The sequence below is a fragment of the Panthera tigris genome, chromosome F2 (genome assembly GCF_018350195.1).
Source record: "Panthera tigris isolate Pti1 chromosome F2, P.tigris_Pti1_mat1.1, whole genome shotgun sequence".
NCBI lineage: Eukaryota > Metazoa > Chordata > Mammalia > Carnivora > Felidae > Panthera > Panthera tigris.
Genome location: NC_056676.1, coordinates 16,984,178 through 17,006,183, shown reverse-complemented (window position 1 = coordinate 17,006,183; position 22,006 = coordinate 16,984,178). Strand labels below are relative to the sequence as shown.

Here is a 22,006-nt window from a genome sequence, read left to right as displayed (position 1 = left end):
GTGAGATAAATAAAGCCCTCCAACTCAAATATAATATTAAGAAAAAGCAAATGAATTGATGTATGCTCTTATTAAAGTGGTAATCATTGGGAAAAGCTAAAAAGCCTCTTTGCAGATAGGTCTTGCTTGCCTTCCTTTGCCCATTTCATATAGAAATCTTACTTGGGGAGCATTCTGACCCTTCTAAAAAACATTAAAATTTTCTTTTTATTATAAAGTATACCATATATGCAGAACAATGTATATAAACCTATGTGCATAGTTCAAATAATTGTAATAGTTTTGCCTTTTTAAAAGTGTGTTTAAAAGGTTTTTTTAATGTTATGGGGTGCCATAACACCCCAGTTAAGCCTTTTTAAAAATGTGTTTAAAAGATTTTTTTAATGTTATGGGGTGCCATAACACCCCGGTTAAGCATCTGCCTTTGGCTCAGATCATGATCTTGTGGCTCATGAGTTCAAGCCCCATGTCAGGCTCTGTACTGACAACTCAGAGCCTGGAGCCTGCTTCGGATTCTGTGTGTGTGTCTCTCTCTACCCCTCCCTGCCCCTCACTTTCTTTCTCTCTCTCTCTCAAAAATAAACATTAAAAAAATTAAAAAAAACTTTTTTTAACGTTTATTTATTTTTGAGAGAATTTTTTTTAATGTTTACTTATTTTTGAGAGACAGCGCCGTGCGTGCGTGTAAGTGGGGTAGGGGCAGAGAGAGAGGCACAGAATCTGACACAGGCTCCAGGCTCCAAGCTGTCAGCACAGAGCCTGACACCAGGCTCCAACTCAGAACTGTGAGATCATGACCTGAGCTGAAGTCAGACACTTAACTGACTGAACCACACAGGCACCCCCAAAAATGTTTTTTTTTAATTTATTTTGAGAGAGAGAGAAAGAGAGTGCACACATGCAAGCGAACACACATGGGGAGAGGGAGAGAGAAAGAAACCCGAGGAGGCTCCATGCTCTCAGCGAAAAGCTCAGTGTTGGGCTCCTTCTCACTAACCATGAGATCATGAGCTGAGCCGAATGAAGAGGTGGACACTTAACCGACTGAAGCCACCCAGGTGCCCCATTTGGCTTTTCTTTATAGGATCACACCTGTTTGTATTCTTCAACAAAAAATGAAGTATTAAAAACTCTATGTTTTATAAAATGGGATCATGCAGTGAGTATTCTTTCATTCTACACTACATTTGCATGTTATCTTTCATTCTACACTAGTGACAGTCATTTGTATTGTTGCATGCAATTGTAGTTTAAAAAAAATTGCTGTATGGTATTGCAGTTATGTAACTGTTCTACAATATATTTACCCATTCTACTAAGGATGGGTATTTAGGTTGCTTTCAGTTTGTGTCTATTATGAATGATGTATTACAAATAAATCTGTATATATCTTCTGCTGAACATTTACAAGGATTTCTTTTATTTTTTATTTTTAATTTATTAAAAAAATTTAATGTTTATTTATCTTTAAGAGGAGAGAGAGAGCGAGCAGGGGAGGGACAGAGAGAGAGGGAGACACAGAATCCAAAGCAGCCTCCAGCTTCTGAGCTGTCAGCACAGACAGAGCCCAATGCGGGGCTCGAACCCATGAACTATGAGATCATGACCTGAATCAAACTCAGATGCCCAACTGACTGAGCCACCCAGGTGCCTTTACACGATTTCTATAATGTTTACATCTAGGAGGAAATTGCTGGGTTACAGTGCATGCTCATAATTAAATTGGTTTATAATAATTATTATAAATACTCTTTTCCAAAGTACAGTTTATCTTATTTGCAGAGTCTGCATTTATGATTTCTCCTACTTGATAGAATTCATCTGTAACTCCAAAGTCTATACTCATGCTGTTTTCATGGTGAATTACAGACAGGTGCAGAGTGGTAAAATATTTTGAGTTGCCAGTGTGCACACTCCCAGCTGAGGCTAAATAAGGTGACACTGCCTTCTTGCTTCAGCCCTCTTACTATAAACAAGTGTCCTTTATATGTCTGTTAGTGCTAAGTTTTTCATATTTTTGTGCTTTTCATTGATTTCACCATTTAAAATGGCCCCCAAGTGTATGCAGTGCTGAAGTACTGTCTAGTATTCCTAAGCACAAGAAAGCTATAATATGCCTTACAGAGAAAATATGTGTTTTAGATGTTTCCTTTAGGCATTAGCTATAGTGCTATTAGCCATGAATTCAATGTTGGTGAATCAACAATATATATTAAATAAGGTGTTTTTGAACAGAAACACACATAAAACAAGTTTATGTATTGATTGGTTGACAAAAACATTGTGACCAGAGACTTGCAGGAAACTATTCCTTTCCTTCCCCCAGGAGCAGTGGGCTCACCATTTGCTAATTCAGTGTTTGTGGCAACTTTATAGAACATAACTACTCCCGATAATGAGAATCAACTGTAGCTGGATATATTTGCACTTCTACCAGCAATGGATGAGAGTTCCCAGTGAGCCACATTCTTTTATTTTTTCCAATGGGCCACATTCTTGAAAACATTTCTTAATGTCAGATTTTAAAAAAATTTTCCCATCTTGCACATGTGCAATAATATTCCATATATATGTCCTTTTAAGTTTATTTATTAATTTTGAGAGAGAGCATGAACAGGGGAGAGGGGCAGAGGGAGGGAGGGAGGGAGGGAGGGAGGGAGGGAGGGAGAGAGAGAGAGAGAGAGAGAGAGAGAGAGAGAGAAAATCCCAAGTAGGGATTCTCTCAGCAGGAATGTCAGTGGGAGCCTGACATGGGGCTCAATTTCAAAAACTGTGAGATATGTCCTGAGCTGATATCAAGAGTCAGACCCTCAACCAACTGAGCCACCCAGGGGCCTCTCCATATATATATGTTTTGTGATAATTTTTCCCAATGTGACATGCCTGTTCATTCTTACTAATTATGTGTGTGATTCTCTTCCTTTTCCTTTCTCTTCTAATGGTAGCAGTTATTCCCTTATGAGGCTGCCATAAAACAGAAAATAGAGTGTATAGAAATCAGAGACTATGCATGATTCACTTCCTGTAGGTTTCTGTACTCCTTCAAAATAAAGATTCTTATAAGTCACAAATTCACTTTATAGACAGTGAGTTCAGATTACATATTAGAGTTATACTGATCCACAGCCTCAGTGTTTTTTGTTGTTTTTTAATGAGCTAGTCAGGGGCCAGGCACAGATCTCTAGTGAAGTTAACAGTGAGCATTTTCCATTTTTGGATTCATGGGTTTGATCTCTTTATTCATGGATCTTGTCACTAGCACCTGTGCTTTAGTTTATTTCTATGACCAACCAGGTAGTAACTGAAATCCTGCTGTTCTACCTATGCTAGGTGACATGGGGTAGGCAAAAGACGTATAGGATTTGGCTTTTGCCTGCTATAATCTGATAGCACACTTGAGCAGACAGGACCTGTGTGACTGCAACATACCATAGAATATCAAAGTGCATAGTACAGACATTTAGAAGAGAATTTAGATTTAAACATGTGTCAACAATACACAATAAGTGCACAATAAGTAAAAAGGGAGATTCTTATTCCTTATTTGGAGATCGCATTATCCACCTTTTTCAGCTTTTATCTGAAAGTACTATTTATGTATTTATTTGCTTTCTTACATTTTTGTCTGTCTACCCATATGAATTTAAATTTCATAAGCTGCTCAGGTTTGCTATGAGGAGAACACCTTGTAAACAAATAGTTACATGTTTGTGGGATAAACGATATATGAAAGGGGTATTCTTTGTGCTATTGAAACATGGGCGAGCCTGTGGCCTGGCCTCAGAGTACAGAAAGAACTTTCTAGAAGAGCTAACGTTTGCCCTGTGCAGGAAAACCTCAAGCATACATTTACTGAAGTGGGTAGATGGATCAAAAGGAGTGCATATTTAACATTTTGTTAGATATTGCTAACTTGCTACATTGTGTTTTGAAGAAAGAGTAGGAGTTTATCTGGCAGAGAAAGGTACAAGAAGGATGCTATTCTAGGTGAAGGGAACAGCAGGGGCGAAGACATGGCGTGTACAAACAATTGTGCAGTTTGGTGGGATGTGTGGTGGGGAATGGCCAGACACAGGACTGTAAAAGAATTTAGGGCCAAGTTAAGACTTGGGTGCGCTAAAGGCAGTAGGGGCAGATCTCTCAGTGGAAGTAATTTTCATCAAACTTTAAAATGTGAATACGATGTGAGGTAAAGATGAGGAGGGACCTGGATTCATTTCTGTGGATTGTATCTTACCTTCCCCCCCTTATTTCCTGGATGCCTGCCTTACCTTCCCACCATTTATTGAGTACCTGTTACATGCCAGTCACTATTCTAGGCACTGAAGACAATGAGGCAAAGTTCTGCTTTCATGGAACTTGCATTCTAGTGGAGGAGATACAGAATGAACAGGTGAAAGAAGGAGAGGAAGGAAAGAAGGAAATCCAGATGATGCCATGGAGGAAATTGTGAAGTGAAGTTCGAGTGCAGGGTGAGAGGAGGGGAGGGTGGCTCAGACGGCCTGGAGGGCAGATGTGGCACTTACCTCCTGCCACAGCCCTGCCCTGCCGCAGATGGTTGCAGCCTCACTGATCGGCCAGGATATGATTTCTCTCCTCTCTGAACTCACCTTCTGATCTCATGATACCATCTCTTGCTGCCTTCTACTTTTCATTTTTCATCTCCTGTTCCTTGTAAACTCCTTGAGGACAGGCTGAGCTTTTCCATGTTTGATCCCACACTAGAGCACAGTGCCTTGAAGCACAGAACTCTAATTTTAAAACCATTGCCGAGAAACTTAGCAAATTACATTTGTGTTTTTTTTCTCTTCTCTTGATTTTCAGGTCGTTGCATGAAACATGGTCACTGTTGCATCCTTTTGCTCCAGCTGAGTCGAGCCCACCTGCGTCTTCAATCTTTGCGTTGACAGCTACGTTGTTCCACTCTCCAAAAGACGAAGGACCTCTCAGATTGTGCTCCTTACCTCATAATGAGAATTAGCAGCAGGCCTGGATGGATTCGTAAGCAATGTGAGCCTGCTCTCCTGCAAATGTCTTTAATAATAGATGATGAGAAAGGCAGAAGGTGCGATATATTCATTTCTTTATTATAGAATGTCCCTGTGGGTTTTCAGTGCCTAAATTTAAACTAAAAAAGAAAGAAAGCTATAATTTTGGGCACTTTGTTTGCAAGGAAACACTTTCAGTGTGGAGTGCAATAATGGCTCTTTTGGTTTCAGATGGATTTCCAGAGTTTATGGAGGCAACTTGTTTCTTGGTTTAATTGGAGATATTTTTAGTAAGGGTGATGTGAGATTATTTGTGACCAGTTGATTTAAGCAGGAAATGGATTATTATTAGAAATACGGGTTAGATCCATCTTGAAACCTTCAGAAAATTATAACTCTAGGCCTTTGTAGGAGAAGTTATTTTTTTCTAATATGGCAGTAAAGATGTGGTGGTACCAGCTTTTAGAAACGTGGGGTGTTAGAACTGGAAAAAGCATTGCTGATCCAGCCTCTTCATCCAGTAGATGTGAAAATGAGATCCAGAGCCATAAAAGGACTTACTGAGGATCACTTGTCCCAGGCAGTGATTGAGGCATGCTGACAACTTAGGTCTTTTAACTTGTGCACATTTCCCTCCATCTTTGATATATGATAAGTAAAAGAGCTTGCTGGACTGTAAGATGTTATACACATGTGAACTGCTATCATCCCATCATCTTAGCGTGCTGCCTCTTATCCTGATTTGACCACTGTGGGCCTTAGCTTACTTGTGTATAAAATAGGTGACCTTAGTTGATATCCCAGTTCTCTTCTATGCCTAGAATTCCATTCTTTCATGACTCTTTTTTTAAGAAAATAGAGATTGTGATTGGGAGAACCTTGGAATTCACCAAGAACCTCTAGACTTTTGTCTCCATTGACTCTTCTTCTGCAGTCTCACCTCTTGCCACATCATGCCTATCTCATTCCCTGACCTACTGGCTGAACTAAAAGTACAGCTCCCCAAATGTCCCAGGTTTTCTCATTATCTCAGACCATCTGCACATGATGTGCCCTCTGCTGTCTCTGCCCTGCTGACTCCTGTTTGTTCTTTAAGGCTCGGTTTGAGCATCAGCTTCTCAGGAAGCCTTTCCTGATGTCCTCTTATAAGCTTCTCCAGAACCCAGTGCTTCCTGTAGTAACTGTCTACTTAGATCTCTCATTCTCTCTCCTTCCAACCTGTGAACTCTTTGGTTTGAATACCAGTGTCTGCACTGTGTCTGGAATATAGGAGAGGCTCAATAATTGTTTGTTTTTAATAATACGTAGATAGATTGCTGATTGGTTTTCTCCAGGAGATGATGAGCAGTTTCACACTAATGCCCATGTCTTGTTTTTTAGCAGAGTTTGATTTCTGGGCACTGGATGGTGGGCACAGCCCATCTGTGTCTTGGATGGAATAATGAGGGTATTACGATTCTTTTTCCATGAGCCACCTCTGAACATTGCCCCTGTGAAGTCCTTTGGTGCCATTTGTTGGTGGAAGAAGCTCAAGGTGAATGACTTCTGAACCTTCATCACTGAGGATAGCATGAAGCTAGTCACTTGCCATCTGGCATGGCCTAAACCCATGTTTCATGGAGGGGGCTCCAGAAAGATACGTTGCAGACCCAAAAAATGAATGGCTCCTTGTGAGTTTACAAGATCTAGTGTACATTAGCAGTCTCTTTAGAATTCTGAGGAGATAGGTGTAAGGCTTCTCTCTGCAGCTGGAGGATGGGGAAAGGTCAGCCCTTCTCCAAAATTCTGAGATTTCTCCATCTGAGTTTGCTGAGTTGCTTCTAAAGTATGTTAACTCAGGCTGCTGCTAATTGCTGCTAGTTACTGGTAAATTGCTGGCAGTAGCAAGTGGCTGTCCTGGAAGAAGCAAAGGCATATCTTAAGACAGCAGGAGTGGGGATAGAACACTGTAAATGGCACTAAGGTGCCAGAAGACCCAGAAGCCTAGTCCTAGGCAGCCCAACAGGCCCATTAGCAGGGAAGCCCAGAAGGAAAAGCCCAAGGCCACTGAGATTATGGGAATGGTGTGATTCTGGGAGGAACGGGGATTCTGGTATGTTAATTTTCACACAATGAATGAAAGCTGGCCACTAAGCTTGAGGAAAGTTGTTTCTCAACGCCTTAGTGTGTCTGAATTCTGAAGGAATCTAGAATAAAATAAGATAAATAATACCAGATGGAAATAAGGAAATCCCAGATTGTGAAAATTAATGGAGGATATGTACACAACATGCAATATAAAAGTAATTCCAGACTGTTGGGATTACTTAATTGTTGGCTTTCTCCTCCTCTCTCCAGCATAGTTGTGAGGGAAGCTTTTCCCCTTCATCTCTTCTCTTCTAGGCTGGGGTGGGGATGTGGATGTGGGCAGTCCTTTCTATTAACAGAGGGAGAGAGAGAGAGAGAGAGAGAGAGAAGACAAATGAACATTGCTAACCCAGAATTCAAGCAGTGAGGCTCTTCTACCCTATCTGTACCCTATCTAAATGTGTTAAATTACCCTGATCACTTTTCTTTCTCTCTGTGTGTTATAAATGGATTTTTAACAAACCATTCCACGACTTCCTCATAGTATTTTTGGCATTTTTGGTAGCCTGAAATGGCATCAAGATAATTTTCTATAGGACACTGGTAGATATTGGCTATCAGAACCTCAGTGGGACCCTTGACAATTGTGCATGAGATCCTTGTGGGCAGAGATAAGCTGGGAGGTACTATAAACAAAGAGACTTCTGTTTGCTGTTGGAGCAGTAATCTGTGACTGGTGCTCCAGGTAGGAGGTTTCTGGTCATGCTCCATCTCTATGGTCTGTTCTGGTGATTAGGTGAAGACACACAGGATAAGCTAATCAAATTTAAAGATGTGGTAAATATTGAAAGGTTTTCATGTTGGAGAGAGATTTCATCTGTTCTGATTCTGAGTTGAGTTGTGGGAAATCAATTCCATTTTGGGCCCAATGATGGGATGTAATGGGGAGGGGCAGTGTGGGGACTGGTCATGGACTAGAACAAGGTGCTGTCGAGTCCACAGAACTCTGAGTGAGGTGAGGTGGGGAAGAATGAGAACACGGCTCAGTCCCAAAAGGTGTGTATGGCAGAAAGGAGGTAAGAAAACAAGTCCCAGATGAGGAGTTCCACAGAGCAGGTGAACAAAACCCAAGGTACCCTAGTAGAGAGGATCAGTGATTTCCCTGGAGAATATGAAGGAAACTGCTAACCCCTAGCATACTGGGAACCAGATCTTTCTAGTATTTAGGGTCTTCTATGCCTGTGATAAGTCAGCCTGGCCCACTACATACTATTCATAGATATAGGGAGTATGGATACCCCAAACCTGTTCCAGCAGTCACTAGAGATTCTGCCCTCATACTGTTCCTAATCAGTTCCCTTCCTGATTCCTTCAAACGCTGAATCACTGTGATGTGAACCTTTGGGCTGAGATTTTGAAACTTGGCTTTTCTAAAGAAGTGTTTTTCAAAATTGTTTGACCTTGAGTAACTCAAGAATGAAGATTTTATGTAGCAAATTTTTTTTGTCTTGTACACATATGTTTGGTGACTGTCTTCAGTCCTGTGGGTAACGGTATATATAACCTTGTCTTATCCTGACAAGTATTTCCTAAGCAATATTTTGACTAATGCAAAAGGTGGCATCACAGAAGCAGCTGTCTGTTATGTTGTCTCCAATGACATATGCCAATCTTCCTCCTTATATTAGGAACAGGAGGTATATATGATTTATATCCTCAAGCCATGCCTCTCCAACAGGTGAAGTCTCAGTTGTTAGTATTTGACATATCCTTTATAAAGCCTAATGTAAGTACAGCAGAATGTGAATGGTAAAATGGCAGACAAACCAGGATCTGGTAAAATTACTTATTATCCTATATCTTCTTTTTTGTTTTAATGTTTTTATTGATTTTTGAGAGAGAGAGACAGACAGACAGACACAGTGTGAACTGGGGCGGAACAGAGAGAGAGGGAGACACAGAATCTGAAGTAGGCTCCAGGCTCTGATTTGTCAGCACAGAGCCGCATGTGGGGCCCAAACTCATGAACTGTGAGATCATGACCTGAGCCGAAGTTGGAAGCTTAACTGACTGAGCCACCCAGGTGCCCCCCTATATCTTCTTTATGGATGAAATAAATGTGCCAATACATGGAATATGGAGAGATCTAGAATTTTAGAGCTTCAATGATTTATATTCAAATTTGGGGTCAATGTCTTTGTGCTTTAAGGATATGTGGTGGTTGGGAATGGTTTTATTGCTAAAAAGGACATGAATAAGTAGACAAGATTGTAGAATTATTTCAAGAGAATGGAAGCTTGGTCACTTAGAAAAAGACAACCTTTTTTTCTAATAGAATGAATAGACATTTATTATAGACAATTTTGAAACAAAAAAAAATAAAGTAGAAAATAGTATACCCTTAACACCCAAAGTTGAAATAAATGTGCCAATACATTTATTTCACTTCAGTCTTTTTTTCAGTTAGTCAGAGAAAGACATGTATCATATGACTTCACTCATATGTGGAATTTAAGATACAGAATAGATGAACATAAGGGAAGGGAAGCAAAAATAATATAAAAACAGGGAAGGGGCAAAACATAAGGGACTGGTTTTTTAGAGAGAGAGGGAGCAACTGAGGGTTGCTGGAGGGGTTTTGGGTTGGGGGGATGGGCTAAATGGACAAGGGGCATTGAGGACGGCACTTGTTGGGATGAACACAGGGTGTTATATGTAGAGAATGAATCATTGGATTCTACTCCTGAAATTACCATTGCACTATATGCTAACTAACTTGGATATAAATTTCAAAAAATAAAAAAATAAAAAATAAATAAAAATAAAAAATATATACACATATGTTTGCAAAATTGGATCGAACTCATCATTATACTGAAATATAGTTCTGTATCTCTGCTTTTTAAAAAAAAATTAACATTGTATAAAGAACTTTCCCCTATGCCACTATATATTCTTTGGAAATAAATATTTTAAAATTTGTTCCTTCTTGGACATTCTGGCTTCTTTTTAGGATACTGAAAGTATAGTCAATATTGCTATGCTTTTACACACAAAATTGTGAAATCCCTACCTATAGGAAAAGCAATATGAGAAGCTGGAAAACGTTAAAAGCATAAACAGTTCATGTAAAAGCAGTGTTAACATTAACATTGCCTGCTTCCCGTGGTTTGACTTAGGGCTCTATAGGTACACTGTTTTGTTTTGCTTTTTGACAGCATAGGTATTTGTTTACTGTACATATATTTGACTTTGTGCAGCACACTTCCTCCAAAACCTTTCCTTCTGTTCTCTGATTGGAATGCTACCCAAGTACCCTCAGTGATTGATGCTAGCTGATGATGCTGATCAATTAAACTATTGGTGTCAACTTTAGAAAGTGCATCTTTCATTAATTAGCATTTGTTGACTAATAGATTTCTCTTTAAATGTCATATTTCCATAGTAAGATGTGTAAGTAAGATATAAAATGTTTCAATAAATTACTCTTTTTAAGAAAGTTTATTTCATAAAAAAGGAAATTTCCCCTACCTTTTCCTATACTGTATTACCATCCGCCTTATAACTCAGTGAAGCAGACACAATAGAAATCACCCTGGCCTGGGCTTAGTCTTTGGCATCCTAAAGACTGACACTCATGCTCTGGATCCCAGGACCGCCTGTGGTGGCTGCCCTTTAATTGTTTACTATGCCTGGAGACTTTTGTGCTTCTGTTTCCACCTAGTATTCCCCATAGAGATCTGATTTTCTCTCTGTGTTATGCTATTAATCTAACCATAGCACAGTGATTTTCAAACTATGTTCCACAAAGTACGAAGGCAGAGATCTCCCAAGCTACTACAAGTTTGTTGAATATGCTAGTCCTGGACCTTAATTCTAGAGATTCTGATGTAGTAAGTCTGGTATGGGGTCCACATTTTGAGAACCACATTTTGAGGGGACTAGGTCGTGGTAGGCAGATGAGTGGGCTTTAACAATCCTTCCCTATTTTCTACCAGGATATACGTTTTTTAAAAAGCCTGAAAACAGCCTTTGTAAAGAATGCTGTGTTTATCCCACCCTAATATGACTTTCAGAAACTCAAAGAGACTTGAAGAAGTGACTCTATAACACACGGTAGTTACCAGCTGCTCCACTTCTGGAAAAACTGTAAAATGCTTTGTCCAATACTTCTTTCTTCCCCCCGTTCTTTATTTCTCAATGGTTGAATTCTCTGTGATGTGTAGGGGGATGCTAATGGGTATTTTCATGAAATGATTGATTAAAAAATTTTGGAGACACTCTCCCACTCTTGCATGAAAGGGGTATCAGAAGCCTTTCCCCTCACATATGGGGTTGGTACCTGAGACTTGAATACAATAATTGTGTTCCTACAATTTAGAAGATTCTGGTCACTTGAGGCTGATTGAGAGATTAACTGAATTTTGCCTCTAGAATTCATATGTTACTGGAAAAAAAATACAAGGTATGGTTAGAGAATTGAGGAAGACAGAGCCTGGGGCTTCATCCAGCTAGAAAACAGGTTGCTTTCTTGCTATCTGCTATTAGATGCTTGTATTTTTATCAGAAGGTAATCTGAAAACTTTATCTATAACCTGCCAGAAATTAAAGGATTTATTAACAAGCTGATACAAAAGTACTTTCATATAAGAACATTTATATTATCAAGATTACAATTGATCAATCTTTTGAATTATTAAAATGAATCATTTCACATTACAAGAAAACCCCTTTTTGTCTTAAAGATAAACCAAATTTTCTGATAATAATCAGAATAAATAAAGGTTCAATTTAAACTTTATGATAACTAGTATATATTTATCTAACAATAAATATATTTATCTGATAATGAGTATATTTATATGACAGTGTAATGGCTAGCTGGTGCTTTGTCTTTTCAAAACATCCATGCCAATAGTCCTTCAGTTCTTTTAAGTGTTCTTTATTAAACAGCTAAGGAAGAAGCACTTAGCACTTCTGGGAAGATGGAATAGACATACTTTCCCCTATTTCTTTGGTTAAATATAATACAAACCCTGGACAGTATATAGAAAACGCACATAAGATTATGAAAGGTAGAAGGAAGAAGGCAGAACAGTTAGGAACCTTAGTACTCAAGGACAGCATAATGGTAAATTCCCTGGGTCTTCTTTTTGTCTCATAAGTCTCATACTTGGAGCTTGATAAGCCAGTAACCTAGAAACACCAAATGCAGACAAAGAAATCTCCAGTAGAAGCTTGCCGTCTGTAGCCAGAAGACTAGGAGAGGGACAGTTTAGGAAGACAGAAAATTCTTATTATTTATTTAAGAAGAAAAGTTTTAGATAATAATTGCTCTACTCTAGTCAAACATCACAGAAAAACTATGGCCCTACCTTAACCCATACTGGAAAAGACTCTGACCTTTTTCACATTTTAACAAGGAAACCCCTTTGCTGGAGTGCTGTCAGAGGAGACCTAGTGGAGAGTTAGGACTTTCATCACCCCTCAGTGGTAAGGAGACCATCTCCCTGCCCCCATGGTATCAGTAGAGGTATAAATTATCTAGATATAATGTAATACCTCGGGCAACCACTAAAAAACTCTATAACACTAAAAAATGTTTAAGACAGTCAAGAAAACAAATGGAAAAAGAAGAACAAAGAGAAACAAAAGATATAATGGCAGCTTTAAGCCACAACATATCAATAATTACATTAAATGTCAATGGTTTAAATATACCAACTATAAGTCAGAGATTGACAGAGTATATTAAAAAATAGCCCAACTATATGATGTCTGTAAGAAACTCATTTCAAATATAATAAAATAGAAACATTGAAATTAAAAAGATGTATTATGCAGACATTAACCAAAATAAATCAGGAGTGGCTATACTCATGTCACATAAAGTAGAAAGAAAAGAAAATATGGATCAGAAAGGAACGTTATATAATTACAAAAGGTCAGTCTCCCAAGAAAAGATAGTAATCCTAAAAGGGTATGCACTATATGACAATAGAGCTGTAAAATATGTGATATAAAAATTGATAGAACTATAAGGAGAAATTGTCAAATCCACAATTATAGTTGGAGATTTCAGGACTCCTCTATCAATGTTGATAGAATAACTAAATAGAAAAATTAGCAAGAATATAGAAGAATTCAACATCATCATCCAAGAAAATCTAATTGACATTTATAGAAAGCTTTGCCCAACCACTGCAGTATATACATTCTTTCCAAGTGTCCATGGAACATATACCAAAATAGAACATATTTTAGGCCATTAAACAAACCTCAACAAATTTAAGAGAATAGAAGTCATAAGTATGTGCTCTGTACACACAATGGAATTATCTAGAAATCATTAGCAGAGGAATGACAGCAAAATTTTCAAGCATTTGGAAATTAAGCAGTGCAATTCTAAGTAATCCATGGGTCAAAGATTATATTGAAGTAAAAAGAAATTGAACTGATGAAAATGAAGGTGGAACATAATAAAAATTTGTGGGGCATAGCTAAAATAGTACTTAAAGGGAAATTTATAGCACTTAATGCTTTCTTTCATTAGAAAAGAGGAAAAGCATCTCAAAAAATTAAAAATAGAGCTACCTTATCACCCAGCAATTGTACTACTGGGTATTTATCCAGAGGACACAAAAATGCTAATTTGAAGGGGCACATGCACCCCAATGTTTATAGCAGCACTGTCAACAATAGCCAAATTATGGAAAGAGCCCAAATGTCCATTGACTGATGAAAGGATAAAGAAGAAGAAGGTGTGTGTGTGTGTGTGTGTGTGTGTGTGTATCTATATGTATATAAGTATACATATATATGTATGTATACCACATCTTCATATATATATGTATACATATATATGTATATATACACACACACACGAAGGAATATTACTTGGTGATAAAAAAGAATGAAATCTTGCCATTTGCAACAACATGGATGGAACTAGAGTGTATTATGCTAAGGGAAATAAGTCAGAGAAAGATACCAAATGATTTCACTCATGTGGAATTTAAGAAACAAAAGAGATGAACATAGGGGAAGGGAAGGAAAAATAAGATACAAACAGAGAGGGAGGCAAACCTTAAGAGATTCTTGAATACAGAGAACAAACTAAGGGTTGCTGGAGGGGTGTTGGATGGGGGGATGTTGGCTAAATGGATGATAGGCATTAAGGAAGGCACTTGTTGGGATGAGCACTGGGTGCTATATGTAAGGGATGAATCACTAAATTCTGCTCCTGAAACCATTATTACAGTATATGTTAACTAACTTGGATTTAAATAAAATGAAAAACAAACTAAAATAAAATACTAACAATGATTCTAAGGAAAAAAAAAGAGGAAAAGTCTCAAATCAACAATATAAGTTCTCAACCTCATGAACCCAGAAAAAAAGCAAAATAAGTCCAAAGCAAGCATAGGGAGTGGGTAACAAAGATAAGAATAGAGAAATCAATGAGATTAAAAACAAAAGAAGAGAAAACTAATGGAACAAAAAGTTAAAATTGACAAATGTCCAGCAAGATTAATAAAGAAAAAACAGAAGATGCAAATTACCAAGAGCAGGAATGAAACAAAAAATATTTTTTTAAGTTTTTACATTTTACTTATTGTATTTATTTATTTTGAGAGATATAGACAGAGGGAGAGAGTGAGCAGGGGAGAGGCAGAGAGAGGGAAAGAGAGAATCCCAAGCAGGCTCCATGCTGTCAGCGCAGAGCCAGATGTGGGGCTCGATCTCACGAATTGTGAGATCATGACCTGAGCCAAAATCAAGAGTTGGTATGCTTAACTGACTGAGCCACCCAGGTGCCCTGAAACAAGAAATATTACTAAAGGTCCTGCAAAAATTAAAAGGATAATAAAGGACTAATAACAAGTCTACATACATACATTTGACAATTTAGGTGAAATAGACCAATTCCTTGAAAAATACAAACTACCACAACTCACCCAATATGAAATAGACAAGGCCCAATATGAAAGTCCCTATAACTATTCAGGAATTTTAATTCATAATTAATAACCTCCTAAAATAAATCTCCAGATCCAGAAGTTTTCACTAGAGAATACTAACAAGTGTTTAAAGAATTAATGCCAATTCTACAAATCTTTTCAAAAATAGAAGGGAACACTTCCAATTTATTTTGTGAAGCCAATATACCTGCTACTAAAATCAGACAAAGATTGTGCAAAAAAGAAAAAGAAAACTATGGACCTATTTGCACCATGAATATAGACATAAAAGTCTTAATAGAATGTTGGAAGGAGAATTTGGCATTCCATAAAAACAGTTATGCACCACAACCAAATGGGGCTTATTCTAGTTATTCAAGACTGGTTTAATATTTGAAAATCATATAATGTAATCCACCATATTTAACAAGCTAATGAAGAAAAATCACATGATCATATCAGTAGATGCAAATAAAAAAAAACTCAACATAAAATTTTTTTTTTTTTTTTAATTTCAGAGTGTGCAAGCAGGGGAGAGGGGCAGAGGGAGAGAGAGAATCCCAAGCAGGATCAGCATGGAGCCTGATGTGGGGCTTGATCCCACAATCCTGGGACCACGACCTGAACCCAAATCAAGACTCAGACGCTTAACAGACTGAGCCACCCAGATGCCCCCCAAATCAACATTTTTTTAAATTAACAAAAGCCCTCTCAGAAAAAACAGTACTAGTGGGGAATTCCTCAGCTTGATAAAATGAATCTACAAAATCCTAAAGCCAACATCAAAGTTAATAGTGAAAGACTGTATGCTTTCCCCCTAAACGTGGGAAAAAGGCAAGGATATGAGCTCTCACCACTCTTATTTAGCATAGTGTTGTAAATTCTAGCTAGTGCAAAAAGCAAGAAAAGGAAATAAAAGGCATACATATTGGAAATGAAGAAATGATATATCTCTATGTAGATGACATAATTGTCTATATGAAAAATCCTGAAATCTGCCAAAAAAAGACTCCTTCAAAAGACATGCTTAGATAAATGGGCTGTGGCACAGAGAGAACTAAAATTCCTAGGGGATGTATTAGAGTGTCTGGGTCCTTTGGGTCCTTCGGGTTCTGCCTGGTTGCCTAACCTCCAAATCCAATAGCAGTTCCAGGGGTTTCTTTAACTGTGAAGTGACTACCTGGAGTGATCCCTCCTCCATGGAACCCACACCTTCATGGGCTCTTGAATCCTTCCTTGGGATTTAACTAGACATTGGTCCAAATCAAACTGGTAGCATCCATAGCCCCAAATGATGCTGCCCTCTCAGTAACAGTGCATTTCTAACAGGAGATGAATGGTGGTTTTGAGGCAAGGAAAGGTATTTAATGTGTGCTCTCTGCCTGATTGCTTTTGAACCCTGGGGGTCTGGGCTCTTGCTATTTGTCTGGCTGTCCTGATGTTTTAAGCTTCAGGAGTGACGAGTACAATGTACTGGATTGGAAAGGTCAGCCTTGCCAGAAAGAGATTCTGTCCTTGTTAACATCTTGGCTTGATTAATCTCTGCTGTTTCTGTTTTTCCCTGCATTTTTTGTTCACTGAATCTTTGGTTCACCAATTATTTTATTTACTGAAATTTGCAGGGTGGAGACAGAAGAAGAAAAGATTTTTAAACCTCGAATTCTGTTTGGGGTTCAGCACATGATTTTTTGATTCAGATTGGAAGTATTTGGATAAGGCCAAATTTTAATTTTCTCTTTAGTAGATTATCCTTTTTAATTTATTGCTAAAATTCACTGTAAGTTTGTATGTATCAGGATTGCTTTGTATTGCAGAATTCTTCAGGCATGAGTATGCTTAGTCAATTGTCTTCAGTATCCATAATACACATATAGATATTAAGTCTTTCTTTTTAAGTTTATTTATTTATTTTAAGAGAGACAGAGACAGCACGAGTAGGGGAGGGGCAGAGAGAGAGAATCCTGATGCAGGGCTCAAACTCATAAAGCCATCAGATCATGACCTGAGTGGAAACCAAGGGTCGGACACTTAACTGACTGGGCCACCCAGGCGCTTCAGTATTCATTTTTGATGGTAAAGCTTCCTAGGATGAAGAGTGGCATAGCTGTTCATTGTGGGAAGTTCTGGTTGGTGGAAAATAAACTTCATTTCTGTAACAATAAAACACCAAAGAAAATAACCACCTGTTATACTTATTTATAAACTACAATCCCTTATAGGATCTTAAACAATAATGAAAAGAAAAACAGAAATGAGAACTTGCCCCTCCAGAGAGTTAACTTTTTTCACTCTACATTCCCTAGCCGGAAGCCTCAATTTTTTAATCGTGAGTTTTTAAGAAGAGCATCATTTTGCATTTCCTGGACAATATATCATGCAGTGACTCACAGAACTGGGGTGTACAGGGCAGGCACATCAGGTTGCTCTACTGAGAACAAGACGGCATGATGTCACAGAGTCATCTCCGTGTAATGCGTCATCCACACGATATTACCAAGCAGTTCTTGGCTTGAGTCTGAATCTCAGAAGATGCTGCAAAATGCTGGAGGGAAAAAAAAATCTGTCTAATGGGATTGTCTACTTCACGCATAAAATAAAAATCATTTTGATCCTTTGGAGGTACCTTTATTCCCAAAGGATCCCAATGTACTCGGCTCCTGCCCCAGGAGTATTAGTCATACATCTCTGAAACATCATCTCCTCTGTGCTAGAAAAGACAGGCCCCCTCTGAGGCAGCCTTCTCTGCAACAGGTTTTATTTTGAATGGGATATTAAATAGTATTTCTAAATAAATGATGGGTAATTATATGGTGGCAAAATACAGTTTCCCCTGTTGGAATTTGAACAAGACCTTTTGGTTAATAATACTCCTTTTCTTAGAGGACTGTATGGTTTAAGAGGAAAGTCCCTTCTTTATTGCAGAGAACATAGTGTGAGTTCATAGGGACTTGGATGGGATGAAAAGGTCAGAGGAAACAGGTGAGAACAGTTGAAGGAAAAGTAGACAGTAGTCAGTAACTCGGAGAGGAAATCAATCAGTAGGTTTAAATGGATGAGAAAGCTATTAGGTCATTGCTTATAGGAAAATAATGTGTCAAGTGTTTCAGAAATGTTTGTTAGAATTGAATTGGCCATCAAATGACAAAGTACAATTTCCTTTTGAAGCTCTTAAATGTCCAGCTTCTTGAATATGGAGAGTCTTTAAAAGACCATCTGCTACATCTTTTGCATTCAGGTTAAATTTAAAAGCATCTCAGCAAGATGAGTATCTACCCTACCTAAAAAACAGTTCCTGGGAAAGAATACCAGAGAACAAAAGTTAACATATTATCTAACCTAAATTCCTCAGGTTTCAACTAAAACCAGGCTCTCCTTGTTCTTTGTTAAATGAAAAGTAGCTTCTCGCTGTGTGAAAGCCATTCCTACATTTGAAAGATATTATTGTGTGGCTCTTTGCTAAACTCTAATTCCATTTCCTTAAAGGTTTTTCTGTTTGTTTCTTAATTCTGACTGTGAAAATTAATAAGAGGTTCTGATACTGAATGGGAAAGCACTTGAAACCTGCCAGAACTTCACTTATTTAAAGCACTATTATCATTATTATTATTATAACTATTATTATTACTATTATTGTTATTATTTTATTATTTTGTATTCATTCTAAAGAATCCACAGAGCCCTTCATAGAGAATATGACTGAGAGCTGAAGAACTTGACCGGATATGAAGGAGCCAGTGTAATCTTTGAATTTTCTTGTCTGTGTAGCATAAGAATCAGAGACATGTTGTAAACTAACTATAGGAAATGTAGCACAAAACCAACTTTGATTGAATTGGGCTTTCAATTTTTGACAGGTGGCACCTGCAAAGTGCATCAGACACAGCATCATTGGAGACTCTTGCCAACACCAGTTCTCCTGGTCCAGTCACCAGTTGTGATGTTTCAACATGGCTGCTCCTGTTTTCCTCCCAGCGCTGGTACCAAATGGCTGTCCCACAGGTACGCTTTCCGGCAGTGGTTAGGATCAACTCCTCATGGAACAAGCGCCATCACTCCATGGGTTCAGGTTTGCCAGGGTAATGTTCCAGAGGCTGTTGATTTCCTCCTTTGTAATTTGTCTGTGATCCACGTAAGTTGCACTAGGTGGCTGGTAGTGTCTGGCTTTGGCTTCTTTCTCTTGTGTGTAAATAACTGTGTTAAAGGTGACACCACATGTTAATTTGGCCAATTTTAAAACTAATTAAAAGAGTACAGTTATTTGTCCAAAAAACATATAGTCATAACAAATTAAAAAAGCCCAGTGCCTAAATATGATAAAATATAATTTTTACTAATTTAAACTCACTTCAGTTTCTACTAGGGCTAATCCTGATTATAAGAAAATATTTAAAAACCATTCAACAAATTGCTTGAAGCATCCTTTGGTACCATGTACTATGCTAGGCATTGGGGTTGCAGTAATGAATAAGATAAAGTTGAAATTTGTCCCCAGAGAGATGATAGTATGCAGGAATGCAGTCTTTTTTAGGGATTGGAAACATTCTCTGGAATTGCAGCTCTTTAAGGATGTGTATGGTGCCTGGGGTCTGACTGTAGTTCCCAAGAGTTTCAGAGCAGAAAGTGTGCTAAAACCCTTGTAAGTAGGAGAGGAGTCAAAAATTAAAAATGGACCAGGTGAAGGCAGGCTTCCAATGGTCTGCTTCTAGTTCTCAGAAGATAAGTGTTGTGTGATCCTTTGTTTCCCTGTAATAAAGCAAAGGAGAGAAAGGAAAAATGTGGGGTCATATCCACAGCATAAAGTCTCATGATTTCTTTATTTTCCAGAGGGCACTTGCCCTAGTAGCTTCTAAGTCACTTCAGCTTTCCCTCATCTTTCATTGGATGACCGGCTTAGTTTCATATAGTGATTTTCTTACCTACTTTTTTCTGATTCCATGTAATTTTTAGTGTCCTCTGAGGCCACTTACTTATATTTTAAAATAAGTATCTATTATAAAATATGTTCATTAAAAATTGTACATGTTCATTAGATTTGGAAAACACAGGTATATAGAAAAAAGGAAAGAAGTCTATACTCCCACTACCTAAACATACCCACCATATGTGTTGCGGTGAACTGTGTGCCAGACTATATTTTAAAATGTGAAATCATAACATATATTACGCATTCTTTGGTTCCCTTTGTCATTTGACTTAGCATTTCATCTTAAGCCTTTTCCATAGTATAACATTCTTTTCAGAATCCTTGTTTTAATTATGTCAGTATTCCATTGAGTGAAGTCACCTTATTTTAAACTATGTTCTCTCATATATAGACTTCCAGTTTTTCATTACAAACAATGCTAAAGTGAATATTGCTGTGCACATTATTTTAATCTAAAGCTAAGAAGATACCAGTTTATATAAAAACTAATTCATCAAGGGGCACCTGGGTGGCTCAGTTGGTTAAGTGTCCGACTTTAGCTCAGGTCATGATCTTGTGGTTTGTGAGTTTGAGCCCCAGGTTGGACTCTGTGCAGACACCTCAGAGCCTGGAGCCTGGTTCAGATTCTGTGTCTCCCCTCTCTCTGCCCCTCCCATGCTCCTGCTCTGCGTCTCTCTGTCTCTCAATAATAAATAAACATTAAAAAAAATTTAAAAAAAACCTAATTCATCAAATGGTTTTGAATAAGACATAAGGCTTTAAAACAGAACTCTAAACTTTCCAAATACCTACTGTAAGCTTCTCTCTGGTCCCCCTCTCTTTTCTATGAGGGGGGAAGTCTTGCTGCTCCTATAGGTTTCTCCTTTCTCCCATCAACTATGTCATTTCCCCAATCCAATCTTGCCTGAATTCAGCCCTTGACAGGTTTTTGAATGACCAGACCATCTTTCTGGAATGGTTCAATCAGACTGTGTGTTGCTGCCTCTAAGTGAAGCATAAACTTTGGCAACTGTCTGATAAATTTGCCTCAAGCTTCCTAGAAAAAATTTAGGTCTGAAATATCTAGTTTGGTTGGTGTCAGAGACGTTGTAATTTAGTGATAATTGATGTTTTGTCAGGGGAGGGGGCCAGGACCTCTCTTTGGCACAGTGTGGAGGAATGGAGTGAGATGACTGGCAGGAATAGTGGGCACGGAAGCGCCAAGAGATGTAGCTTGGAAGGGGGGGACAGCCTGGGAGAAGGTCGATGAGGGAAGGCTCGGTAATTAGTCATCTGAAGTCAGCTTGCAGCATGGCCATGAATGACAAATTTAGACATGCTCACATGCTTGGTTGAATGTCTTGTTGAGGATCTGAATTGGAAAAAGAATCTCATGCAGCATATTATCTGTTTTGGTTGATATTTCCTAAGATGCTCAATTGGAACCTTAAAGATTTGGGGGGCCAATCTCATGCTTTAGAGCTATACAATGGCATACAATTAATATGATACGTTGAAATGGAAAGTAAGATATACATGATTTAGATAATTTTGTCATTTGATTATAAGTTTTGAGCTTGACGGTTTAGGCAACAACCAAGACCAATGAGTAAAAGGATGTGAAATATCACTGCCATCTCATCTACCCGTGACTATCCAGGACTTCTTCCTATGTACCATAGCACCACACACAGGAGCTGCTTCAGGTTCAGGAGGCAAGAACAGGGTGTGTGTGTGTGTGTGTGTGTGTGTGTGTGTGTGTGTGTGTGTGGTGCATGTTACTCTGGTCTGAGCACCTAGAGGCCAGACCCTCCTGGGCAGAATATTAGAATGGGTCATTACTACTGTTCTATGTGCCCACATGCTGATTGATGGGTGTGACTCTGTAGACCTGTGTACCCAACTATCATTGGAGCTTCCTTGGAGGCATCTGGATTTGGTCAAGGGTATTGCTTGGCCCCATGTAAATTGTCACTTTTACCAGTCAGGGCCTCCTATGTCTTCTCTTACCCATCTGCATGATCTCCTTGCTTAGAAAGAAGTGGGCAGTAGTTGGACACCAAAGAGACTGATTTTCAAGTACCAAA

General features: G+C 38.4%; 1 protein-coding gene across 2 annotated transcripts in view; it reads left to right on the top strand.

The window, feature by feature from the left end:
* Window positions 1-22,006, top strand: part of CRH (corticotropin releasing hormone) — a 310,403-nt gene that overhangs the window by 183,654 nt on the left and 104,743 nt on the right. The window contains exons 4-5 of one of the 2 annotated variants that reach the window (XM_042972728.1): window positions 4,825-5,065; window positions 18,871-19,015. Coding sequence is in view for 1 of the 2 variants with exons in the window: in XM_042972729.1 (XP_042828663.1) it covers window positions 4,971-5,010; window positions 18,871-19,015 (185 nt within the window). In the remaining variant the exon portion in view is untranslated. The remainder of the gene's footprint in view (window positions 1-4,824; window positions 5,066-18,870; window positions 19,016-22,006) is intronic. The other variant, XM_042972729.1, reaches the window with a different exon arrangement.